The 22,922-nt window shown below is 39.1% G+C and overlaps 1 protein-coding gene across 8 annotated transcripts in view; it reads left to right on the plus strand.

The window, feature by feature from the left end:
- FBXW11 (F-box and WD repeat domain containing 11) overlaps positions 1-22,922 on the plus strand; it is a 144,863-nt gene that overhangs the window by 100,031 nt on the left and 21,910 nt on the right. For all 8 annotated transcript variants that reach the window (XM_074390255.1, XM_074390256.1, XM_074390257.1 and 5 more), the window contains 3 exons: positions 2,010-2,196; positions 3,044-3,134; positions 11,137-11,274. In XM_074390255.1, the coding sequence (XP_074246356.1) occupies positions 2,010-2,196; positions 3,044-3,134; positions 11,137-11,274 (416 nt within the window). The remainder of the gene's footprint in view (positions 1-2,009; positions 2,197-3,043; positions 3,135-11,136; positions 11,275-22,922) is intronic.

Here is a 22,922-nt window from a genome sequence, read left to right on the forward strand (position 1 = left end):
CAGGCTAGTAAGTGGGTCTGAAGAATGATGTAAAGATGGCAGTATCATCACAGGTTGTTTTTACCAAATACCCCTGAGGACAGAATGGAGAGATGTGGGCTGGGCAGTGGCACATATAGATGACTACAGACCGGTGGCTTAGTGTGGGTGTCCTGGGCATATTGATGAGTGCATCAGTGTTAGCCTGGAGGGAAATACTATGAAATAATAGCTACTAATAGCTCGTGTCATGGGTGCTGTCCTTGGTTCTGACCCGTTTAACGTGTTTACCAATACGTTTTAACATGTTTGCCTTAGTACTTTAGCCCATAATGCAGGTCTGGTATGGAATACCCACTCTTCTGGATGTGACAAAAACCAGAATTCTAGAGACTGAAATGGATGGGTCAGATAGAGCTTTGAAGGTGAATTACAGTAAGGATAAATATAAACTTCACAAAGCTGCCCACCCCCCCCTTACAACTAGCTGTACAAATAAAGCATTAGGGGAAATTGTTCTAATAGATGTTTTGTGGGGAGAGGCCTAGGATTTTTTTCTTAACTTACTGCCGTCTTAGACGTCTTCTGTGATATGACTGTCAGATGAAGACAGTGCAGCCTTTGACCACATTAACTGTAATATAAATGACATGTGGAGAGGACAGTGGTCCCAGTGTAGTCTTTATTATCAGACCATAGCTTTGCTCTTTGATCTAGTCCAGAGTAAGAGAATTTTAGTATATGAAAGACTTAGAAATCATAATACCAGTGTAATAATAGTCATTCCTAGAGTTGAAGAAACTTAAGTTTGTGAAGCATTTTTAATGCATCATCTCATTTTGATATTTTCAGAGTCAGGTAGAGATTATTATCGTAATCTTACACAGATGAGGAAACTGAAAGCTTAATAATAATTTACCTACATCTGGCCTTTCAGTACTGAGTTTAGTCCTGCTATACTACTACTAGTTATTTTGAGAAAAAGGAACAGATATTAACCTTGTAGAGTGCTTTCTTGTCTATAAAATGTTTTCATAACTGTTTAATTTGATTCTGACAGTGTGAGAAAGGACAGTTGTTACTGGTGATTACTGTTTTGTATGTTAGAGCACAAAAATTCAAGGCACAGGGATATTTCAGTATTTGTTTCGTGTCATAGAACTAGTAAGTGGTGAACCTGGGACTTGAGATGGCAATTTTCTGGCTATATGTCCTGTGTTCTCATCCCTACATAGAATAAGCCTGGGGATAAGCTTTATTTCTTGTAACTACAGAAGACGTGCTTATAATAACCTCTAAGAGTCTAGGATTTGTAGACATGGGTTTATTGCTTTTGAGGATTTTCCCCATCTGTTTAGGAACAGAAAATGGATACTCACAAAAGGTAGATGAAAAGATTGACAAAAATACATTTAAGCACAATCGACTTTATTTCTTGGATTGTCATTTAACTCTTCATTCGTTTTTTCAAGATGAGTCGGTGTTTTGACTTTTTTGTCTTCTGAGCTTCCAGGGATTCCCAGGGGGTATGGATTAATGAGGATATGATTTGTTATGAGAGATGGTGAATAAGATGGGAATGAACACAGACTTTGAAGCAAGAAATCTGAGTTCCAGTCTTGGTTTTACCAATAGTAAAGCCAAGGTAGTGTATAATCTTGAGGTCTTTATCTCTCTGTGCTTCATCTGTAAAATTTGGAGCATCATTGCCCCATAGAAGTGCTGTGAGAGTTATAGAAAATAAAATGAAAAGTCTTTTATCATAATATTTGACAAATGCAGAACTGTCCAAGATCAGCTTTTACACACAGAGAAGAGTTGCTGTCAATTGTTTTATCATAAAAAATCAGATCCAAAAAGAAGTGTATATGTTTATGTACTCATGAATTTGAATATCTGTAGAACTTTTGATATTACTAAAATATTTTACTTCGTTCAGGATTTCTTTATTCCTCTTATCTTTAAGGAAATGATGGCTGGTACCTTTCTCTTTCCCTTCCCATTCCCTCACTCCCTTTTCTGTTTTGTAGAGCAAGGCTTAGATCACATAGCAGAAAACATTCTTTCGTACCTGGATGCCAGGTCTCTGTGTGCAGCAGAGCTGGTATGTAAAGAATGGCAGCGAGTGATCTCAGAAGGAATGCTGTGGAAGAAGCTGATTGAACGAATGGTACGCACTGATCCCCTATGGAAAGGACTTTCAGAAAGAAGAGGGTGGTAAGTACTTGGGTTGCTTGTTCCCTTGAAAAAATTTCATTGACATAGAGTCAGCTTGATTCCTCAAAAAGGCAATTATACTTGCAAATGTGCTGGCCTATTTTTAAAAAGGGGGGTGGAAATGAGTGGTCAGAAGTTGAAAGAAAGAGTTGTTAAAATTTCTCCTTCTGAAATGTGTATTTCCTTTATTAACTGTACTATGTAGTTTGAATGGGAAGCCAAAGCTATGTATTTATGCTTTTTCCTTCACAGTTTTCCTAGGTCATGATACCATTATCAAAATATAGATATGCCAAAAATACGAAAAAGTCAAGTAGTGCCATTTTGCTGTTTGTTATTACTTATAGTTGAGGAAGTAATAACAGTGATAGGATTTTTCAGAGAAAACTCGTAACTGAGATGCAGCTTTATAGCTAGCTCTATGCTGTATGGCCCAGTTAGCACAGAGAAAGAGAGAGCTACAGACAGAGGTGCAGAGGTGGGGCTGTATTTTCCTTATGAGTGAGGGTCAGAGCTGTATTTTCCTTATGGGAGGAAGTTTTATGTATACTAAGTTAGATTTTTCACAAAACTACATTAGTGCTTTTTATTAAACTCTATGGAATAAAAGGCTAGATTGTCGTGTATTAGTACTGGGAAAACAGAAGACCAGGATTATATTAGAGAGCTGTGAATTGAGCTGAACTTGTCTCTAACATGTAAATTTGTCAGAAATCCTCCTTTTGAACTGTTGAAGCTTTATGCAAGTTAAAAGACATGAAAGATATATCTTTGTCAGCACCATGTTTAAATAAAATTCACCCTTTTATGTGTAAAAATGTAACATCTATTTGTTTTTATTTGCCAGGGATCAGTACCTGTTTAAAAACAGACCCACAGATGGCCCTCCAAATTCATTTTATAGGTCATTATACCCAAAGATTATCCAGGATATAGAGGTAACTATGTTTTATCTGTTTTGTGGGCTCTTTGTGTCTTATTCTCAACTCTTTTATGTTGCCTTAGAGAGTGTTCTTTTGTTCTAAAATCGTAGAACTAATAAGTTTTTTAAAAGTTGAGCTTTTGAAGTAAATGTGTCACCATGTATAATCTGCAGCTATTCCTCAGAGAAGATGACGTCTTTTGCAAAGAATATCTAACTTTTCTAAAACATGAAATGCTTCTGCAAGGCTGCCAGTTAACTCAAACCTTAATCTAAAATCATCTTTTTATTCTTTTTTTTTTTTTTGAGATGGAGTTTCGCTCTTGTTACCCAGGCTGGACTGCAATGGCGCGATCTCGGCTCACCGCAACCTCCGCCTCCTGGGTTCAGGCAATTCTCCTGCCTCAGCCTCCTGAGTAGCTGGGATTACAGGCATGCGCCACCATGCCCAGCTAATTTTTTGTATTTTTAGTAGAGACGGGGTTTCACCATGTTGACCAGGTTGGTCTCGATCTCTCGACCTCGTGATCCACCCACCTCGGCCTCCCAAAGTGCTGGGATTACAGGCTTGAGCCACTGCGCCCGGCCCTAAAATCATCTTTTTATTCTAATCTGATAAATTTTCCAAAATCCAAGGCCCTGTTTTTTTAAGTAAGCATCCATTTACATTTTTTAGCCATCTCTAGAGAACTAGAGAAGGCACATTGAATTACCTCTGTACATTACTCATAGTTTTTCATGAAAATGACTCAGATATCGTTCTAAGCAATAGTTAAGTGGATTTTATAGGGCAAATTATGCTGCTCCTGGACTGTTTTGGATTTGAGCATAACTTCACCAGACCAGTAAAACTCTGTAAACTTGATGAGAAACATTGGAGATGTTTGATACCGTTCATGTGTTCTAATTAGTTCAGTTTTACTATTTAGCCTTTTTCCTTGAACCAGGAAAGACATGCACAGGCATTTCTCATTAACTCTTTCACATGTGTTCTTGGCAGGTCTTGGTTACTTCACTGTTTCCTCCTTGGCAGAAAAGTTTAGCCTTTGCTAGGCAATGCAATATCACCCATAAAGTTATACTCTGTTTCCCAAATGTGAAGTAATCCTCTCCCCCAGGTGATAGACATAAAAGTAATTGTGCCAGAATTCATTAACGGAGAAACATGTGCTTTTTTGGACCCCTCCCCGCTTCCAGGCAGATGTGAATAATGGAATCATTCCATTAATAGTAAATCTGAATGTGACTAGAATATTATTATTTAAAACACAAACTGTCTTGAGTAATCTGCTCTCTGAAATGGTCTATAAAGTAACCCTTTATGGATGTTAAATAAAAACTTTTGCTAGATAAATCATAAAGTTTAAGATGTAATTGACCGTCTGCAATTCAAAACATAGAATAAGTTGCCCCTACAGTGTTAGTGTTAACTTTAATCTTAGGTTGATGTGTGTGTGTTGTAGGGGAGACAGGGCTGTCTCTTACCCCTAGGTAGTTGTTCTGAGGCATTGCTTATGTACACATCTTAGAAACTACATTACCTTCTGTTTCTTTTTCCCTTGATGAGGGGCAACTACAAAGTTATCTCCAGACTTCTTTGAATAATTTTATCAAGAAATTCTTTGAAAATCATGATGTTTAAAGTTAATTATGAACGAATAGGAACCCTGGAAGAACTCTGATCAGGTTGAAGATATGGCAACATAGATTATTTTATTGAATCCTCATGACTGCTGTTCTAATTGACAGTGTGAATTCAATATTCTGTGGCATGACAGTATGTGACACCACCTGCCATCATCATTTCCTCAGGCTGAAATGATATTCTAAAGTGAGAGAGGAGGCAGATGTGAGGGGAAACAGCTCTGGGGGAAAACTCTATGTGACACACAACCTCTACATCATGGTGGTCTACCCAGTGGTTCTTAAAGTGTGGTTTGGAAAAACCCACCGGTTGGCCACAGAAGTCTTCTCCAGATTTTTGTGGGCTAGACCTCTTGATAAAGGGATGATGTTTATACTTTGGTATATGCACTGCTAGTAATAATAATAAAAGTAATAAACCACTAATAGCATTTACTTGTGCCAGATGCTTTGTTAACTACTTTATAATGCATTTTCTCATTTAACATTTTGGACAAAACCTGCAAGGTAGGCCAAGTACTTCTTTAAATTTGAGGAAACCTTAAAAGATTAAAAAGGTTAAACAGTTTAGTCAGGATCACACAGCTAGTGGGTAATTGAGTCTGTGATCAGCCATATACCCTTCTATCCTTAATACGAGTTTTTCACAATAGACCACTGGTACCACATCAAAATAGATTTTTTTATTCCTGTTTTGGGAGTGTGTTTTATTCTCTCCAGAATAAACAATATAGACAGTTCTGTGTAGAGTTCTATGTAGAGAGTTCTTTCAGTGATCCATGGATCAAATGAGAGTCTCATGAGCTTGGCTCTGTGCATATGGCGGGTATGAAATCCTCACAAGCAGACTATAATAATTACAAATATCCACTTCGAGTCCTTGCAGTGTATCAAAGTATGTTGGGTGATTTACATAGATTATTGTTTTTTATTCTTAAAACAAGGTGCATGTTATTACCTTTATAATAAGGGGAAACTGAGACTAAAAGAAGTTTTAGAACTTGCCGTGTAATTAAGTAGAAGAGATGGGATGGGATTTTTAACTGAGGTCTGTCTAGCTCTATCTAGGCTGAGAGTTGTCATTTTCAGAGTGGAAAATTCAGGAAGTGAGGGAGAAAGAGGCATCTTTTATGCCTGTTGAATTTCAAGGTGGTCTTTACATCTTTCTGTAATTGTGTGACCATTCAGTGTCCTTGGCTGTTTGTTGAAAAAAGTGTATGAATTAAGATCTGATTAGTGGGTCCTGTTTTAGTTCAGTTATGGGAAAGTAGTAGGTTTTTAAGCACATTGCAGAAAGATAAATTACACTTGGAATGCCAAGTGGCTGTTTATGTACCCCATTCCTCCCCGGTTGCCTGTACATAGCTTCAGAGTCTCTTATGTTTTTTTCCCTTGTACTTTGCAGGGTTGCCAGTTCACAACACCTTTTTTCTTTTTCTTTTTTTCCTTCTTCCTCCACCTCGACAGCTTGGCTCCTGTGCCAGCTCCTGTAATCTGTACCTTCTCGGATTTGGCTCTGATAAGCAGAAAGGAGGCGTTCATCTTTGAATCTGCCCTTTTACATTGACCCACCAAAAATTGGCTTAATTTTAAGGGAAAAATAGAGAACCTGGCGTAATGCAGCCAACTCGTGTTATTCAGGAAATGAGGATGTGAGCATGGAGTCTGGGGAGACTAAATATGTATTGTAAGCTTTCTGCAAAGGTTCATCTCGCCTGGGTGTTCTTGCCACACATAGAGAGGGTTTAGAGGGTCTCCGAATTGAGAAGGAATTCCTAGAAAACCCGAGGCTCGCTCCTAAAAGCAGCAGCCATATTCTCCTTTGCTAAAGTCTTAGTTGTTGTTGTTATTATTATTATTGTTGTTACCATTAATGGTGGACTGACTGTACTTTGCTACAAGTGATTTAATTTAATCCTCAAATTGTCGAAGCTGAGATTTTACTCCAAAGCTCATGCTGTTTTCACTCTAGCATGCCCCCAGGTGTCCATTAACAGAGAGATGGGAATTGTTATAATGGCCTTAGAGTTCTGGTATTCCGAACTTGGATTTTTCTCTTTTGCCATTTGAGTAGTGATAAACTCCTTCAAGTGATCTACCTTCTTCCTCTCTTCATTCATTGCATTAAAGCCTTTGAAGTGCTCTTCTTGGACAGACCACTGGGAAAATGATGGTGTGTTGTATCACACCTTTTAATAAGCCACATTTTATTCAGGGAAAGCAGGGAGCTTTTTTTGTGGTTTGCGAACCTGATATTAACATTGTCCTGACCAGAAAATGTCAAAACTTGCCCACCCACCCAGTTGTGTTTAGGCTTCTAAAAATAATGTTATTCCTCTATACTCAGACATCTGTTTTCACTCTATTGCCAATTTAAATGCCGCTGTATACTCTGTGTATCATGGCTACTTTCCCAGTATTTTGAAAATTTGCACAGGGTAAGGGGATTTTACAAGTTCTCAAAAACATGAAATATTCCTCTACAGTAGCCATACCACATGATGGCTAAGTGAAATGATAGGTATCCACATAATTAAAAAGGTGCACCTGTGTATGACCTCTATTCCTGCTGCTGACATTAAGATAATAGTTGGATTCCATTTGAAGGCTGAGCCTGTCTTCCTGGGAATGTTTAGGGAAGGCTAAGGCTTGTTAGCATTAAGTATCAGCCTAGACTGAGACAATAGTATCTGGCACCTTTGTGAGAATATATATGTATTTGTTGTTGCAGCTCACTATTATTTTTTAGTTAGTGTTTTCAACAACTGAAGAAGAACATAACTGCTACCATTTGCTGGCACTATAATGAGAACTTACAGACATAATCTCATTTGAACCTTACAGTGGTTTTGAGGCAGTAGATACTACCATTCCCATCTTTACAGAGAGTGAAAGACCTTTGCCAAAGTTGCTACTTGACCTAGGTATTTTCTACCACAGTGGGCTACCTGCCAGTTTTAAAGATCTAGTTTTTCTTTAAAAAACAGAAACAAACAAAAAAAACTCCCTGGCTTATAAGCATTCAAGTAAGAGTCAAGGTCATCAGACATCATGGCGTAGTGTTTTAGGTCAGTGTAGTTGACAGGAAGTGCTGTTTTCTTGTGCAGGTAGCCTTGGGAATTGAGAAGAGGAACTACCCAGGGTTGGTGCGCAGCAGAGCAGTCAGCTCCCTCATCTGGCTCCGAGTCTCTTTCATGGCTTTTCAAAACAAGCTCCACTTTGGGATTCAGGAAACTAATGATTTTTAAAACAGTCCTAGGTGAGGACTTTCTAAAATGACACATTAAGAATTGGCTGACAAACGATTTCTTTTAAAATGCAGAAACTTATTTGAGAAAAGTAGGCTTTTTATAAGTGTTGAGAAGCTAAGCCATTTGCTGACTGCCGTTCAACTTAGAATAAAGGTCTGGTATCTAGCAGAGTTTTTGAGAGGTCCTCTTCCCTAGCTCTTACTGGAGGGCTGGGAATGGGGCTATAGCCCAGCCTTTACTGTTGTCATCCTCTGTCCAGACATCTCAGCGGATTGATGTATCACAGGCTGAGTGTGTAGCCTGACCCTGGCTCCTCTGTGTAGTCTTCTGTGCTGCGTCTTTAGGGTTTTGGGTACAGTTAAAGATTGTAGCCACATCATTCACTTCTTGGAAACATTTTAGAGTAGTGGGAGACATGTAGGAAATTCTTTTTGGTATAGGGATTCCCCCCACCTCCTCTTTTAAATTAAAATAATTGTTTTCCCCTCAAGCTCCCATGTAATAGTAAATGTGCTTTTTCTAGTAATTGAAATATAGAGGGTAACAAAGCTGCTCACTGATTCAGTGACTTTTTAAAGCAATTATATACCTCTTTTTTTTTTTTTTTTTTTTTTTTTTTGAGACGGAGTTTCGCTCTTGTTACCCAGGTTGGGGTGCAATGGCGCGATCTTGGCTCATCGCAACCTCCACCTCCTGGGTTCAGGCAATTCTCCTGCCTCAGCCTCCTGAGTAGCTGGGATTACAGGCATGTGCCACCATGCCCAGCTAATTTTTTGTATTTTTAGTAGAGACGGGGTTTCACCATGTTGACCAGGATGGTCTCGATCTCTCGACCTCGTGATCCACCCGCCTCGGCCTCCCAAAGTGCTGGGATTACAGGCTTGAGCCACCGCGCCCGGCAATTATATACCTCTTAAGCCTAAGAATGGCTACATGAATTTTAAAAATAACACCTGATATATATGTAAAGACATACTATGAATTCATCGCTGTAATACTCTGGGTTCACATGAAGTCATACATTCACTAAGAGTCACTGGCCACAAGTTAGACTTATTAGCAGTACATCTGCCTCCTAACTCAGTATTTTCCTGGAATGCTTAGCATGTTGAGATGGCTCAGTCACTATCTAAAAATATATTGTTTCTCTAAATGATTCCAAGCATTGAGTTCTGCTTAAGAAATTCCTGTATTCTAGATCTCTTTTTAAAAAGTTGCTTATCCAGATAGATCTGTTGTCTGCCTTGATAGAGGTAGCAGAAGTGGTTTGGGTTTGTTTTGTTTTGTTTTGTTTTGAAATGTGCTTTTATCTATCTAACACTTTACCAAGTCATTAGAGATGATGACCCAGGCTAGGAAGTTCTGAACTACTGGCAGATAGACAGATGAGTATTTCCCCTCTCCTGGCATCTCCATAGCACCTCCTGGCATCTCCTGAGTGTTGGAAATATGCCGTCCTGCCCTCATGGATGTGTATGGGAGTTCCTTCAGGGCAGATACCATATTTCCAGGACTGTTGTTAAGCACTGGGGCCATAAATGATGGAAATATTCCCTTTTTAAGTATATGAGTGTCGATATCTCCAACCCTCCATTTCCTTTTCTATAAAATGCAAACAATGATTCCTGCTTCCGAGTTTATGATTAAATTAGCCACAAAACATATGAAGTGAGTGACATAGTGTTAGGAAAACATAGTGCCTGGCATACAGCTTTCAGTAAATTTTAACATTTTAGAGTGCACAGAGGCATACTGTCTTCAAAATAAAAAGAAATACAATTTGTTAGCTGTCAGCAGAGCCAGTAAATAAATACCTATTATGAATATCTCCTTTCTTCAACAAAGCAAATAATTAGACTTTTAGTTGCCCAGAGATAATTAGCTACTCAGAGAGGAACTATATCCTGAACTGAAGTGTAACAGGTCATTGCAACCCCTGTTGTTCCCCAATTTCAGGGATCAGGAATTCAGACTTTGGTTACTCTTAGTAGAGACATTATCTCTTTTGAGCCTTAAAAATCACTCATATCTACTACCAGAGGTTAGGTCTTCTGGTGCTCTGGGCATGACCTACTTCTTCACTAACCCTGGCCCAGTGGTCTCAGGCTATAGAGCTCATTATCTCCCTTAAGCCCTGTAGCACTTAGAATTTTTATCACTCATTTGGCACTTACATTTTATCTGGAATTGTTACTGATCTTTTTATGTTCTGTGTGCACTGCCTCAAGAGGCAGGCCCATCTTGCTTTGTAGATAATGAATGTTAGTAGCAAAGGCATGGGTTCAAAATCAGAACTGAGTGTGATTTCCATCTGGTCTGATTACTGATTTCGTGGCTGCAGGCAAATTGAACTCTGTTTTCTTGTTGTACAAAGGAAATAATAAGAGCTTCCTTCCAAGGTTATTGTGTAGATCATTTAACCAAATAAACTCAGTTCAGGGTCTGTCTAGATCCAGACACTATGGGCCTAGGTATTGGAGTGCTGCCTCCCTGAATGCAGTATGCCTCCTGTTGTTCTTTTTATCCTCAGTGCCTAGCACCGTACCTGGAGTATATAAACATCTCAGCAAATGTTGAATGAAAGATAAGAGGAACAACAATCCAGGGCCAAAATGAGACATTACAGAAACATTAAGAAGGTTAAAAATGACAGCAAAGAAAATTCTTCCTATTTAGTTGGCTTTTAGTAGTTGCTCAATATCTTTTCTCATTGATCAAGACAATGCTTTGTTTGGATGCATAGATTGTCAACATATGCTCAATGAAGGTATTTTAATTGGGATTAGGGAGCGACCCAATGAGTTATTACTTACTTGCCTATTTTGGGTGCAAATGGCATTCTTTAAACATACTGAATTCTGTCTAGGCCAGTTTTTTCAAGCCCAGTCCAAAACTCATTGGAAATCCTACGACAGTTGCCAAATGGGCAGGGAAAGTTTAAGAAAAAACATTGTTGGGTTAGTGTCTTACTTGGAAAAGAGCATAATTCCTATCCACAGACAGTTATACAAACCAAGATTGGGGTATCGGTGGTATGCTGTTTCTGGAAGCAACGCCAAAGTCTGAAACCTAGTAGAATAAATTGATTCACAAAAACTCATCTCTTGCCTCCTTTTTCCCTAGACTATAGAATCTAACTGGCGGTGTGGACGACACAACTTGCAGAGGATTCAGTGCCGCTCTGAAAATAGTAAAGGTGTCTACTGTTTACAGTACGATGATGAAAAAATTATCAGTGGCCTACGAGATAATTCTATTAAGGTGAATGAATGAATTTTGTATGTGTTATTTTTAGAATGGTGGTTATGTGTTAGACACTAGATGTGACAATCTTTCCATTTACTTGAGATTGGTTTTTATCTCTTCCACTCAATCCTGGCAGCTCTCAGCGTAGTTCTAAAGAACTAGAGCCAGAGCATTTCCCTGTAACTAATACAGGACCCTGGATTGTCTCACTTCTTATTCTTCTCTAAGCACATTCACACTCTATATTCCATATTAGGTGTAAATAGAAAATATCCCAGTATCACAGGGCTCTTGATTACTTTGCCAGCTGGTAAGAGTATTGCTGGTTTTTAAACCAAAGCTGTTACCTTTTATAGTTTCTGAGAAGGACTTAGAGAATAATACCATAGGATAACAGAGCAACTTAACATTGTTTTCATTCAGTTTTCAATAGTAGATAGACTGGATTATTTCTCCATGTTTAATCTGTTTGATGGCTGATCTGATCTGATTTTATTTTACATTGTTTGCAGCTTATGTCCTCGTATTTAAGAAAACATTGAGCTTTTTAAACTTCGTAGAAAGTATTTTAACTTAGAAACAGGGAAGTCTGCTCTTCTGTTGTATAATTCTGTGAGTTTTGATAAACACACAGAGGTATATAACTGTTAAAACAATCAAGATATGGAGCAACTCTCTCATTGCCCCAGTTCCTTTGTCTTGCCCCTTTCTTTCCCTAGGCTTTTCTTTCTCTTTCCTGTACTTACCCATTCACCTGTTGAAGGACGTTTGTGTTGTTTCTAGTTTCTCACAATTATGATTAAAGCTACCATAAGTTTATACCTGTAGGTTTTTTGGGGAACATAAGTTTTTAGTTCATTGGGTGAAAACTCTGAGGAGTGAGTTGCTGGCTCATATGGTAAGCATATGTTTCACCTGCTAAGAAACTGCCCAGCTGTTTTCCAGAGTGCCTGTGCCATTTCACACTCCCATCAACAGTGATGAGAGTTTTGCTTTGTTGTTGCTGCTTTGTTTTGAGACGGAATCTTGCTGTGTCACCCAGGCTGGAGTACAGTGGTGTGATCTTGGCTCACACCAACCCCCGACTCCTGGGTCCAAGTGATTCTCCTGCCTTCCTGCCTCAGCCTCCTGAGTAGCTGGGACCGTAAGCACATGCCACCATGCCCAGCTGATTGTTATATTTTTAGTAGAGATGGTGTTTTACCGTGTTGCCCAGGCTGGCCTTGAATTCCTGACCTCAAGTAATGCACCTGCCTCGGCCTCCCAAAGTGCTAGGGTTACAGGCGTGAGCCACTGTGTCCAGCCTGAGAGTTGCTTTTGTTCTGCATTCTTGCCAACCCTTGATAGTCTCAGTTTTTTTGATATTAGTCATTCTTTTTTTTTTTTTTTTTAAATAGAGATGGGGTTTCACCATGTTGGTCAGGCTGGTCTTGAACTCCTGACCTTGTGTGTAATTCTCCCATCTCTGCCTCCCAAAGTGCTGGGATTACACGCATGAGCCACCACTCCTGGCGATATTAGCCATTCTAATAGGTGTGTGGACATATCTCACTTTGCTTTAAATTCACATTTCCCCAGTGATGATAGTGAGCATCTTTTTATGTGCTTACTTGCCATCTCTGTATTCTTTGGTGAAGTTTGTTTTCAGATCTTTTACCCATTTTTAAAATGGGTTCTTTTTTTTATAATTGAGTTTTCAGAGTTCTTTATGTAGTCTAGATACAAGTCCCTTGTTAGATATGTTTTGCAGATATTTTTCCCAATTAGTGTGTTATCTTTTCATTTTCTTAATGATCTCTTTAATGGCACAAAAGGACTTAATTTTTTTGTTGTTGTTTATTTGGTTTTGGGTTTTTTTTTTTTTTTTTTTAAAGATGGAGTCACCCAGGCTGGAGTGCAGTGGCACAATCTCGGCTCACTGCAACCTCCACCTCCCAGGTTCAAGCGATTCTTGTGCCTCAGCTTCCCAAGTAGCTGGTACTACAGGCATGCGCTACCACATCCAGCTAATTTTTTTACTTAGTAGAGACAGGGTTCCACCATGTTGGCCAGGCTGGTCTTGAACTCCTGGCCTCAGGTGATCTGCCTGCCTCAGCCTTCCAAAGTGCTGGGATTATAGGCGTGAGCCACTGTGCCTGGCTGAAGATTTTAATTTTGATGAAGTCCACCTTACCATTTTTTTCTTTTATGGATCATGCTTTCGATGTTATATCTAAAAATCCTTTCACAGAATGTCTTGAATCTGTAAATTTACATCTTTCATTCATTACATTCAGAAGTCTTCAGTCATTATTTTTAAAAATATTTTTTTCTGTATCAATTTCTCCATTTGTTCTGAGCCTCTAATCACATAAATATTAGATCTTTTTTTTTTTTTTTTTTAAATAAAGATGGGGTTTTACCATGTTGGTCAGGCTGGTCTTGAACTCCGGACCTCAGGTGATTCACCCGCCTTGGCCTCCAAAGTGCTTGGATTACAGGCTTGAGCCACTACGCCCGGCCAATATCAGATCTTTTGATACTGTTCCATATTGTTTTCAATTTTTGTTGCTTTCTTTTCTGGATAATTTCTATTGGCCTATCCTCAAGTTGACTGAATTTTTCATCTCTTCATCTCTATTCTCCTGTTACCCCGCTGCCATCAAGTCATTTTTTATTTCAGGTATGATATTTTATAGTTTCTGTTTCTCTGCTGAGAATTACTCTCTTTTTCATTTACCTTAAGCATGTCTATCTTTATCCAATGGAGTATAGTTAGTTGCCTAATGTCTTTAACCATGTCAGCCTCTGGGTAATCTCCAGCTTGACATCTGTTGATTGTCTAGTCCCTGAGAATTGATCCTTTTTCTTGGTTTTTGTATGCCAGGTAATTTAAACTAGTATTTTGGGCATTGTGGATATTATGTTGTAAAGACTATGGGTCCTGTTATAGTCCTCTGGAGAATGTATTTGGGTAAGTGTGTTTTTAAGCAGATAGTCAACTTAGTTGCGTTCAGAACACAAGTTCTGTCTTGACTTCATCAGAGGGGTTGGGGGTGTGGTTCTAATCTCTTTTCCACTGTTGAAAACCTTTGCCATGCCACTTTGGGTCTGTCATGGGCTTTCACTACTCAGAGGTTAGTCTGAGGCTTTAGCAGTGCTTTAAGTGTCAGCTCATTTAGACAGCCTTTGCTGTGCTGGTTCGGTCTCTTCTGTGCAAGAGCAGCTCAAGGGTAAGCCCAAGTCATGTGTTGTTTGGGTTCTTTTATTTCCAGCTCTTTTCTCTTGGATTTCCCTAAGTCTCTTCAGCTCATAAGGACATTTTTTCCCCTTTTCCTCTGGCCAGAAAAGTTGGGTCACTCTTGGATTTTTGTTATATTTTCCACTGTTCTGCAGTGTGTCTCCATGACTGGGGCATGAACCCTGTGAGAAGAGAGAGAAAAGAAACCCCCAGAGACCTTTTTCTAGCCCGTCTGCCTAGAAAGAGGGATTTCTTTCAGAATTTTAGCTGCATGTATTGCTATTTCGCTGTAGACCTTCCTGGTCAGGGCCTGCCTTTGAGCAAAAGCCACAATAGGAAGAAAAGGGAAAAACTGGGTGTGGTGGCTCATGCCTGTAATCTCAGCACTTTGGCAGGCCATGGCAGGTGGATCACTTGAGGGTTAGGAGTTCAAGACTAGCCTGGCCATCATGGTGAAACCCCATCTCTACTAAAAATACAAAAAAAGTTAGCTGGGTGTGGTGGTGGGCATCTGTAACCCCAGCTGCTCAGGAGGCTGAGGCAGGAGAGTTGCTTGAACCCAGGAAGCAGAGGTTGCAGTGATCCAGGATCCCACCGCTGCACTTCAGAGCAAGACTGTCTCAATTTAATTAAAAAAAAAAAAAAGAAAGAAAAGAAAAGGGAAAACAACAAACAAAAACAATGGTAAATTCACCCCCATGCAGATTATTTCTTCCAATTTTGACCCATTGCCACCTCTACCTTTTACTGCCTCTCTCCCCTTACTTTTCAGAGTTCTCAACTCGTTTTTATCAGGAGTCAGCTGGAGAGATAGATTGTAGCAGGCTTTCTCTATTTTGGCCCTGTTTTCTGTTGTTGTTCTACTTTGGGCGAAATGAAGTTTTTTTGCTTTTTGTAAATAATTTTTTATTTTTTGTTTTTTAAAAAGTGAAATAGTGGCATTTTAGTAATTTTAGCTACCTAGGGCAAAGGACACTCTGAATTATAGAATATAAGAAACTATTCTGTTGATTTCCTATATGTATGGCAATATTTGCCAAAAGATATTCTGTGGATGTAAATCTACATGATGTTAGCAGGCAGTCTAGGCAAAGAATAATGTTCTCCAAAGAAGTTTAGATAACATTACCCACTGTATCTTCAGCTTAGAAATTCACAGGATACAGTGGCATATGAAGGCTTTGAGAAGGCCTACAATAGAGACACTGTTTCCCAAGTTCCAAAACTTATTTGACCACATAACTGTATTTTTAAATTTTAAATTTTTTTTTTTTTTTTTTTGAGACAGAGTCTTGCTGTGTTGCTTAGGCTGGCGTGCAGTGGTGTGATCTCAGCTTACTGCAGCCTCCACCTCCCGGGTTCAAGAGAGTGATTCTTCTGCCTCAGAATCCTGAGTAGCTGGGACTACTGGTGCCCACCACCACGCTTCTAATTTTTTTGTATTTTTAGTAGAGACAAGGTTTTACTATGTTGGCAAGGCTGGTCTCAAACTCTTGACCTCAAGTGATCAGCCCGCCTTGGCCTCCCATACTGCTGATATTACAGGTGTGAGCCGCCATTCCTGGACCTCAGAACCCTATTTTTATGTATACTTGATAGCCCTAACCTATGGCCACCATACTCTAGAAAATGTGACATATGCTACTATTTAATCCTGGTGGTTTTTCTTTAAGGAGTAGATAAGAATGGTTTATATCAACTTTGCCAAAGCATTGTCTGGCTGTGGGCTTGTAATTCATTTACACTAGATGTGGTTTCTAAATAATTCTCTTAATTGTGAGGCACACCCATTTGACTTACAAGACATAGAATAGTAGAGCAGAAGTACACTTTGAGGAGATTATCTAGACCAGTGGTTAGAAACCTTTTTACTGCGTTCTGCACCAGTCCTTGATCACTAATCACTTTAAAAATAACCCAGGTTCCATTAGGTCAGAAGTGAAAAGCAAGCTTTGCTATCGTAGAAAGACATTATACTTCAATGTCTACAGCATTTATAAAATCTTGATCACTTGCAGTTGCAGTAAACTGTAGGAACACTGCAAATTATGATGGTATTGTTGTACATGTCAAGAAATAGGGCCACAGAGTCTATTTTTAATAGTTCAACCTTTGAACAAATTAATTCCCATCTCTCATTAGATATGAACAGTATTGATAACTTGGAAACACTGGAAAGATTAAAAGAAGGGAGTGGGTTTGGTATATAAGAAGTTGCTTCTTGTCCTGACAACAAGTAAAAATCTGAACAAACTGAAAAATGAACCGTTCTACTTAGATTCCTAAGAGAATCTAGAGGTCACAGGAGAAGCTGCTGCTCCACAAATTGGAGAGACAGACAGATACAGAGAATCGTAACTCACTGGAGCAGAAACCTCTGGGAGAACCAGTGCCTGGGTAGGATAACCTGAACTGTAATTGAAATATTGCTGGAAGCTTAGTGTGGGACAAGTCTGAGAAATAAAAACTGAGGAGGACCCAGTCATCAGGGATCCCCACCACACTTTTGTGCCAAGAGCTCTACCAGGTTCTCACAGTGATTATCACAGAAAAGTCTTGTGCTTACAGCAGCAAGGGGAAGGGAAAAGAAATTTTTTTTGAGGTGGAGTCTTGCCCTGTTGCCAGGCTAGAGTGCAGTGGTGTGATCTTGGCTCACTGCAGCCTCTGCCTCCCAGGTTCCAGTGATTATCCTGCTTCAGACTCCTGAGTAGCTGGAACTACAAGTGTATGCCACCATGCCCGGCTAATTTTTATATTTTTAGTAAAGATGAGGTTTCACCATGTTGGCCAGGATTGGTCTGAATCTGTAGACTTCGTGATCCGCCTGCCATGGCCTACCAAAAGAAACCTTCTTAACTATACCAGAATATTCTGTACTTCTTAACAAGGTCTACCTTCAGTAGAAACTGCTTAGCCAGAGCCTAACTGACCTGGGGAAGGGAAGTACACAATTCCAGCTTCTTCCTCCATTTGGTCGCACCTAAAGGGGTGAGGGAGAACTGAGAAGTACTTGTGAAGTCGAGGTAGAGGCGCACTAAAAGACTGAGAAGACCTAGTCGTGGGACTATAGAACACTTCACTTCTTTGAAGGCCTTCGTATAGCATTTTCTTTTGTCCAGCACTTCATGCCTACCTATCAAGAAAAAAGTTACAAGGCATAGTAAAAGACAAAACACACACACCCAACACAGTGTGAAGAGAGGAAGTGTCAGAACCAGACTCAGGTAAGATATGACAGGGCTGTTGTTGTTATCAAACCAAGAGTTTAAAAGAACTTCGATTAATATGCTAAGGGTTTTAATGGATAAAGTCGATAGCATGCAAAAACAGCATGGTACTGGCACAAAAATAGGCATACAGACCAATGGAACAGAAGAGAGAACCCAGTAATAAATCCCAATACAGCCAACTGATCTTCAGCAAAGCAAACAAAATCATGAAGTGGGGAAAGACACCCTTTTCAACAAATGGTGCTGGGATAATTGGCAAGCCACATACAGGATGGTGAAACTGGATCCTCTCACTTTACGTAAAAATCAACTCAATATGGATTAAGGACTTACGACCTGAAACTGTAAAAATTCTAGAAGAGAACATTGCAAAACCCTTCTAGACATTGGTTTAGGCAAGGATTTCATGACCAAGAACCCAAAAGCAAATGCAATAGAAACAAAGAGAAATAGCTGGGACCTAATTAAACTAAAGAGTTTTTGCACGGCAAAAGGAACAGTCAGCAGAGTAAACAGACGACCCATATAGTGGGAGGAAATCTTCACAATCTGTACATCTGATAAAGGACTAATATCCAGAACTCGAGCAAATCCATAAGTAAACAATCCCATCAAAAAGTGGGCTAAGGACATCAATAGACAATTCTCAAAAGAAGATATACAAATAGCCAACAAACTTATGAAAAAATGTGCAATGTCTGAAAAAATGCTCAACAAACATGAAAAAAAAATCAGAGAAATGCAAATCAAAACCACGATGCGATACCACCTCACTCCTGCAAGAATGGCCATAATCTAAGAACAGTAGATGCTGGCGTGGATGTGGTGAACAGGGAACACTTCTACACTGCTGGTGGGAATGTAAACTAGTACAGCTGCTACGGAAACAGTGTGGAGATTCCTTAAAGAATGAAAAGTAGAACTACCATTTGATCCAGAAATCCCACTGGGTGTCTACCCAGAGGAAAAGAAGTTATTATTAGAAAAAGATACTTGGACATGCATGTTTATAGCAGCAGCACAGTTTCATAATTGCGAAGTTGTGGAACCAACCCAAATGCCCTTCAATCAACGAATAGATAAAGAAACTGTGATAGACACACACACACACACACACACACACACACACACACACGATGGAATATTATGCAACCATATAAAGGAATGATTAACAGCATTCACAGTGACCTGGATGAGACTGGAGACTATTATTCTAAGTGAAGTGACTCAGGAATGGAAAACCAAACACCATATGTTCTCACTGATGTGTGGGCGCTGAGCTATGAGGATGCAGAGGCATGAGAATGATGCAGGGGACTTTGGGGAGTTGGGGGGAAGGTGGGAGGGGCGAGGGATAGAAGACTACAAATACAGTACAGCATCTGCGGGTTGGGTGATGGGTGCACCACAATCTCACAAGTCACCACTGAAGTACTTACTCCTGTAAACAAATACCACCTGTATCCCAGCAACTTACGGAGAAGTCAAAAATAAATAAATTTTAAAAGTTAATAAAAAAATAAAAGGCTAGAAACTAATACAGTGACCAATCTCATACCACAGTGGACTTAAACTAGAAATCAGTAACAAAAAGAAGCTGGAAAAGTGTCTAAATACTTTAAGATTAAGTAACATAATTCTAAATAACACATAAACAAAGAAGAAATCTCAGGAAAAATTTTTAAAATATTTTGAGGCTGAGCACAGCGGCTCATGTCTGTAACCCTTACCCTTTGGGACCGGCTGAGGTGGGAGGATTGCTTGAGCCCAGAAGTTTGAGACCAACCTGGGTAACATAGGGATACTCTGTCTATTTAAAAAAAAAAAAAAAAAAATTAGCTGGACGTTGTGGCATGTGTCTGTAGTCTCAGCTACTCAAGAGGCTGAGGTGGAAGGATCACTTGAGCCCAGGAAGTTAAAGGCTGCAGTAAGCTGTGATTGCATCACTGTATTTCAGCCTGAATGACAGTGTTAGACTCCCTCCCTCCCTCCCTCCCTCCTTCCCTCCCTTCTTCCCTCCTTCCCTCCTTCCTTCCTTCCGTGTGCACGTGCGCGCGCACATGCATGCGCATGTATGCGGGTGTAACTAAATGAAAATGAAAACCCAAGTTATCAAAATCTGTGAGATGCAGTGAAAGCTTAGAGAGAATTTTGCAATTTTGAGTGCATATATTAGAAAAGAAAGACTAAAATCAGTCATCTAAGCTTCTACCTTAGAAAACTAGAAAAAGAGCAGATTAAATCCATAGTAAGCAGAATAAAAGAGTTAATGAAAATTAGGGCAGAGATCAATGAAATTGATAACAGGTAATCAATAGAAATAATTATGAAAACCAAAAGATTTGTCTTTGAAAAGATTGATAAGCCTCTAGCTATGCTAATGTAGGAAAAAAAGAACTCAAATTCCTAATACAGAAATGAAAGAGATCACTATAGATCTCATGAATTTTAAATGAATAATAAAAGAATGTTATGAACAACTCCATGTCCACAAATTTGATAATTTGTCTGAAATGAATTAATTCCCTGAAAGACACAATCTGCCAGAATTGTCATAAAAGCAAATGGATAATCTGAATAGGTCTTTGTCTATTGAAGAAATCGAGTCAATAATTAATTACCTTTCAAAACAGAAAGCACTAGGCCCAGATTGGTTACTGGTGAATTCTGCCAAACATTTAAGCAAGGAATAATACTAGTTCTCTACAACCTCTTCCAAAAGATAGAAGCAGAGAGAATATTTCCTTGCTCATTCTATGAGGCCAGCATTACCTTAGTACTGAACTAGACAAAGACATTATAAGAAAAGAAAACCACAGACCAATATCACTCATGAGTGTGGACACAAAAATCCTCAACAAAATATTGGCAAGCCCAGTCCAACAATATATTAAAAGATGCAGTAAATATGAACAAGTATTTGTCCCAGGTATGCAAGGCTTACCTTCACATTTAACCTTCAAGAATCAATTAATGTAATCCATCATATCAATAAGCCAAAAAAGAAAATCACATCAATAGATGCAGAAAAGGCATTTGACAAAATTGACCACTCATTCATGTTAAAAACCCTTAGTAAACTATGAATAGAGGAGAACTTTCTTAACTTGATAAAGAGTATCTACTAAAAGCCTATAGCTAATATCATACTCAATGCTGAGAAATGTGAAACTTTCTCACTAAGATCAGGAATAAGGCAAAGATGTCTCTACTCACCACTACTTTTCAACATTGTATTCGAACTCCTAGATAACACAGTAAGACAAGAGGAAATAAAAGGTCTACAAATCAAGAAGGAAGAAGTAAACCTGTCTTTGCTTGTAGATGACGTGATTGTAGCAAAAAAATGAAGGCATCAGCAAAAAAAACCTCCTAGAACGAATAAATGATTATTGCAAGGTTGCAGGATACAAGGTTAATATACATAAATCAGTTGCTTACCTACATACCAGCAATGAACAAGTGGAATATGAAATTAAAAACACAGTAACATAACTGCATGGTGGCTTCTGCTTGAAATCCCAGCACTTTGGGAAGCTGAGGCATGTGGATCATCTGAGGTCAGGAGTTTGTGACCTGCCTGGCCAACATGGTGAAACCTTGTCTCTACTAAAAATACAAAAATTAGCTGGGCCTCGTGGCATGTACCTGTAGTCGTAGCTACTCAGGAGACTGAGGCAGGAGAATCGCTTCAACCTGGGAGGTGGAGGTTGCAGTGAGCCAAGATCATACCACTACACTCCAGCTTAGGTGACAGAGCGAGACTCCATCTCAAAAATACAAAAAACACAGTAACATTTATATTAGCATCCCTACCCCAAAACAAAAAACACAATAACATTCCTATTAGCACCCCCCAACCCCAAATGAAAAACTTAGGTATAAATCTAACAAAATATTTATAAGATCTATGTGACGAAAACTGTCAAACTCTGATTCAAGAAATCAAAACAACTAAATAAATGGAGAGAGATTTCATGCTTATGGGCAGGAAGACTATTCTGAGGATGTCAGTCATTTCTTCCCAGACTGGTCTATAGGTTCAATGCAGTCTCAATCAAAGACTCAGCAAACTATTTTGTGGATATCTACCAGCTGACTTTATATGAAGCAAAAGCCAGCATGGATATTGAAGAAGAATAAAGACAGAGGATTAACACTACTTGAGGAATTACAGTAAAACTGCAATAATCATGATGGTGTGGTGCTGGCAACAGAATGGACAGCTAGATCCATGGAAAAGAATAGAGAACCCAGAAATACATGCCTTCACAAATATAGTCACCTGATCTTTTACAAAGGAACAAAGGTAATACAATGGAGAAAAGATAGTCTCTTTAGCAATTGGGGCAGCAGCTCTAGACACCATATTGCCTCCGTTACTCCCAAATAATACAGACACAGATCCTATATACTTCACAAAAATTAAATCAAAATGGATTAAAGGCCTAGATGTAAAACAGAAAACCATAAAATTTGTAGAATACAATGTAGGAGAAAACCTACATGATCTTGTTGGTGACTTTTTAGATACAACGCCAAAGGCATGATCCATGAAAGAAAGAATAAGCTGGACTTTATTAAAATAAAAAATTTCTGCTCTGTGAGAGACATTGTGCAGAGAATGAAAAAACAAGCCACAGACTAGAGAAAATACATGTGAAAGACATAGAAAGAGCTCTTGAATCTCAACAGTTAGAAAATTAATTAACCTATTTAAAAAAAAAAATAAGGCATAGACCTTAACAGACATGTCACCAAAGAAGATACACAGATGGCATATAAGCATGTGACAAGATGTTCCACATAAGTCATCAGAGAAATGTGGATTATAACAATGAGAAACCACTACACACCTGTTTGCATGGCCAGAATCCAGAACACTGACAACACCCAATGCTGGCAAGAATGTGGAACCACAGGAACAGGAACTTTAATTCATTGCTGGTGGAAATACAAAATGGTACAGCCACGTTGTAAGGCAGTTTGGCAATTCTTACAAAACTAAACATACTTTTACCATATGATCCAGCAGTTGTGCTACTTAGTATTTACACAACGGAATCAAAAACGTATGTCTACACAAAAACCTGGACCCAGATGTTTATGGCAGTTTTGCCCATCATTGCCCAAACTTGGAAGCAACCAAGGTGTCCTACAGTCGGTGTATGGAGAAATGAACTGGAGTACGTCTAGACAACAGGGGTAATATT

This window comes from Saimiri boliviensis, chromosome 20 (assembly GCF_048565385.1).
Source record: "Saimiri boliviensis isolate mSaiBol1 chromosome 20, mSaiBol1.pri, whole genome shotgun sequence".
Taxonomy (NCBI): Eukaryota; Metazoa; Chordata; class Mammalia; order Primates; family Cebidae; genus Saimiri; species Saimiri boliviensis.